General features: G+C 61.7%; 1 protein-coding gene across 1 annotated transcript in view; it reads right to left on the bottom strand.

Moving 5' to 3' along the window:
• Window positions 1-721: 721 nt before the first annotated feature.
• Window positions 722-4,088, bottom strand: part of CPSF1 (cleavage and polyadenylation specific factor 1) — an 11,528-nt gene continuing 8,161 nt past the window's right edge. Inside the window, exons 6-10 of the mRNA XM_026050397.1 lie at window positions 3,838-3,989; window positions 3,619-3,765; window positions 3,394-3,533; window positions 958-1,128; window positions 722-750 (exon numbers count right to left, since the gene is read on the bottom strand). Of these exons, the coding sequence (XP_025906182.1) occupies window positions 722-750; window positions 958-1,128; window positions 3,394-3,533; window positions 3,619-3,765; window positions 3,838-3,989 (639 nt within the window). The remainder of the gene's footprint in view (window positions 751-957; window positions 1,129-3,393; window positions 3,534-3,618; window positions 3,766-3,837; window positions 3,990-4,088) is intronic.

Here is a 4,088-nt window from a genome sequence, read left to right as displayed (position 1 = left end):
GCTGAGTGTGAGTGGGAGCGGAGCGCGAGTGGGAGCTGTGTGTGAGTGGGTCCCGAGTGTGAGCAGATTCTGAGTGTGAGTGGGAGCGGAGCACAAGTGGGAGCTGTGTGTGAGTCCCGAGTGTGAGTGGGGGCTGAGTGTGAGTGGGAGCGGAGCGCGAGTGGGAGCTGAGGGGGAGTGGGAGCTGTGTGTGAGTGGGTCCCGAGTGTGAGTGGGTCCTGAGTGCGAGTGGGTCTTGTGTGTGAGTGGGAGTGGAGCGCGAGTGGGAGCTGAGGGGGAGCTGAGTGCAAGCACTATGAGCTGAGTAGGACCTGAGTGGAGGCTGAGGAGGAGCTGAGTGTGAGTGTGAGCTGTGTGTGAGTGGGTCCTGAGTGTGAGTGTGAGCTGTGTGTGAGTGGGTCCTGAGTGTGAGTGGGAGCTGAGCGCGAGTGGGAGTTGAGGGGAAGTGTGGACTGAGTGGGAGCTGAGGGGGAGCTGAGTGTGAGTGTGAGCTGTGTGCGAGTGGGTCCTGAGTGCGAGTGGAAGCTGAGCGCAAGTGGGAGCTGAGGGGGAGTGGGAGTTGATGGGGAGCTGAGTGCAAGCACTATGAGCTGAGTGGGAGCTGAGGGAGAGCTGAGTGTGAGTGTGAGCTGTGTGTGAGTGGGTCCTGAGTGCGAGTGGGAGCTGAGGGAAAGTGTGGGCTGAGTGTGAGCGGGAGCGGAGGAGGAGCTGAGTGCAAGCACTATGAGCTGAGTGGGACCTGAGTGGGAGCTGAGGAGCGGAGGGGGAGCTGAGTGCGAGCGCTATGAGCTGAGTGGGAGCTGAGGGGGAGCTGAGTGTGAGTGTGAGCTGTGTGTGAGCTGAGCATGAGCACCGTGAGCTGAGCATGAGCACCGTGAGCTGAGTGTGAGCTGAGCGTGAGCACCGTGAGCTGAGTGTGAGCTGAGTGTGAGCTGAGCGTGAGCTGAGCGTGAGCACCGTGAGCTGAGTGTGAGCTGAGCGTGACCCCCCCGGGCCCCTCCCGAGCCCCCGGCTTACGCAGCGGGAAGACGGTGGTGCCGCTGGTGAGGCTGTTGAGCGAGACGCCGTAGGGCGGCACGCTCTGGTTCAGGTAGAGCAGCGAGTTCACCGCGAAGATCACCACGCCGCCTGCGGGGAGCGCCGTCACCGTCACCGACACGGCCATGGCGGTGGTCACGGTCACGGCCATGGTCAAGGTCACGGCCCTGGTCATGGTCCCGGTCGTGGCCTCAGTCATAGCCACGGTCACAACCATGGTCATGGCCACGGTGATGGCCCTGGTCGCGGCCACGGTCACAGCCCTGGTCGCGGCCACAGCCCTCGGTCACAGCCACCGTCACAGCTGCAGTCATGGTCACCGTCATGTTCATGGCCATGGTCAATGGTCACAGCCACGGTCACCATCACGGCCACGGTCAACGGCCATGGTCATGGTCACAGTCAATGGTCATGGCCAACAGTCAATGGCCACGGTCATGGCCACGGTCAACGGGCACAGCCCCAGTCAATGGTCATGGCCACCGTCACGGTCACGGTCACCGTCATGGCCACGGTCAACGGTCATGGTCATGGCCACAGTCAATGGTCATGGCCGTGGTCAACGGTCACGGCCAATAGTCAATGGCCACGGTCATGGCCGTGGTCAACGGGCACAGCCCCAGTCAATGGTCACGGCCACCGTCACGGTCACCGTCACGGCCATGGTCAACGGACATGGTCATGGTCACAGTCAACGGTCATGGCCAACAGTCAACGGCCACGGTCATGGCCGTGGTCAACAGGCACAGCCCCAGTCAATGGTCACGGCCACCGTCACGGTCACCGTCACGGCCATGGTCAACAGACATGGTCATGATCACAGTCAATGGTCACGGCCAACAGTCAACGGGCACGGTCATGGCCACGGTCAACGGGCACAGCCCCAGTCAATGGTCACGGCCACCATCATGGTCACGGTCATGGTCATGGTCACAGTCAATGGTCATGGCCAACAGTCAATTGCCACGGTAATGGCTATGGTCAACGGGCACAGTCTCAGTCAACAGTCACGGCTACCATCACAGTCACGGTCACTATCATGGCCACGGTCAACGGCCATGGCCATGGCCACAGTCAATGGTCATGGCCGTGGTCAACGGTCACGGCCAACAGTCAATGACCACGGTCATGGCCATAATCAGTGGGCACAGCCCCAGTCAGTGGTCATGGTCACCCTCACAACCACRGTCACCATCACGGTCAACAGCCACAGTCAACAGCCATGGTCACCGTCATGGTCAACGACCACAGTCAACRGTCACGACCATGGTCACCATCATGGCCAAMAGTCATGGCCATGGCCAACGGTCATGGCCATGGCYAACAGTCATGGTTACGGCCACAGTTGCGTCATGGTCGCAGCCATGGTCGTGGTCACCATCAGGGCCCTGGCCAACGGTCACGGCCATGGTCAACAGTCATGGTCATGGTCACCATCATGGCCAACAATCATGGTCATGGCCAACGGTCATGGCCATGGCCAACAGTCACGTTTACGGCCACGGTTGCGTCATGGTTGCGGCCATGGTTGTGGTCGCCATCAGGGCCATGGTCAACGGTCATGGCCATAATCAACAGTCACGGTCATGGTCACCGTCATGGCCATGGTCAATGCCCACACTCAACGACCATGGTCACAGTCACGGCCAACAGTCACAATCATGGTCAACGGTCACGGCCATGGTCACGGCCAATGGTCATGGCCACGGTCAATGGTCATGTTTATGGCCACGGTCATGGCCCCGGTCAACAATCATGTTTATGGTCACGGTTGCGTCATGGTTGCGACCATGGCTGTGGTCACCATCAGGGCCATGGTCAACGGTCATGGCCATGGTCAACACTCACGGTCATGGTCACGGTCACGGCCATGGTCAATGGCCACAGTCAACGACCATGGTCACGGTCACGGCCAACAGTCACAATCATGGTCAACGGTCACGGCCATGGTCATGGCCAGCGGTCATGGCCACGGTCAATGGTCAATGTTTACGGTCACGGTCATGGTCCCGGTCAACAGTCATGTTTACGGTCACAGTTGCGTCATGGTTGCGACCATGGCTGTGGTCACCATCAGGGCCATGGTCAACGGTCACGGCCATGGTCAACGGTCACAGTCATAGTCACTATCATGGTCATGGCCATGGCCAACGGCAACAGTCAATGCCCACAGTCAACGGCCATAGTCACTGTCATGGCCAACAGTCATGGTCACGGCCAATGGTCRTGGCCACGGTCAATGGTCATGTTTACAGCCACGGTTGTGATCACAGTTGCGGCCATGGCCATGGTCATGGCCCTGGTCACGGCCATGGCCGCAGCCAACAGTCACAGCCCCGGTCCCGGCGCCCTCACCGATGGGCTTGGGCACGGCGAGCGCCTGCGTGCAGTCGAAGGGCAGGTTGCTGAGGGACCAGATGACGGGATGCACCTTCTGCATGATGTTCAGCGAGATGGCCACGATGCTGCACGTGTCCTGCCGCACGGCCACCCGCCTGCAACCACAACGTGGGCAACAGCCACAACGTCACAACAACCGCCACGACCGCCCCGGCGGCGGCTCCCGCGCCCGCTCCTCACCCCGGCCACGTCTGGTTGGGCTCGAAGAGGATGAGGAGGGTGGGCTCGTAGTAGCCGTAGAGGAACTGCAGGTCGATGATGTTGAGGAGCTTCTCGTCCAGCTCGCGCACGTCGATGATGTAGCTGGGCAGGAAGCTGGACTTCTGCCTGCGGGAGGAGCGCGCGGTGTCACCGGTGGTACCGGCGGGTGTTGGCGGTAGCGGCGTTGGCGGTACTCACCCCTCGCCCAGGCCGCCCTCGTGCTCGTCGGCCAGCGAGTCGCGCCGGAAGGGCAGCACCACGAGGCGGGTGCCGTAGATGAGCATGACGGCGCAGCGCCCGTCGGGGTCCACGCGCACCTTGGGGATGTGCACGTTCTGCACGAAGCCGTCCTGCGGGCACAGGCGGCGCGGTGACACGACAGGCGGCGGGGTACCCGCGCGCCGCGACAGGTGCCGGGACACCCGGGCACCGCGGCGGGCACCTCCAGA

This window comes from Nothoprocta perdicaria, unplaced genomic scaffold (genome assembly GCF_003342845.1).
Source record: "Nothoprocta perdicaria isolate Ctin4 unplaced genomic scaffold, notPer1 scaffold_680, whole genome shotgun sequence".
Classification (NCBI taxonomy): Eukaryota; Metazoa; Chordata; class Aves; order Tinamiformes; family Tinamidae; genus Nothoprocta; species Nothoprocta perdicaria.
The sequence above is the reverse complement of the archived record's forward strand: the minus strand, read 5'-3'. Positions and strand labels throughout refer to the sequence as shown.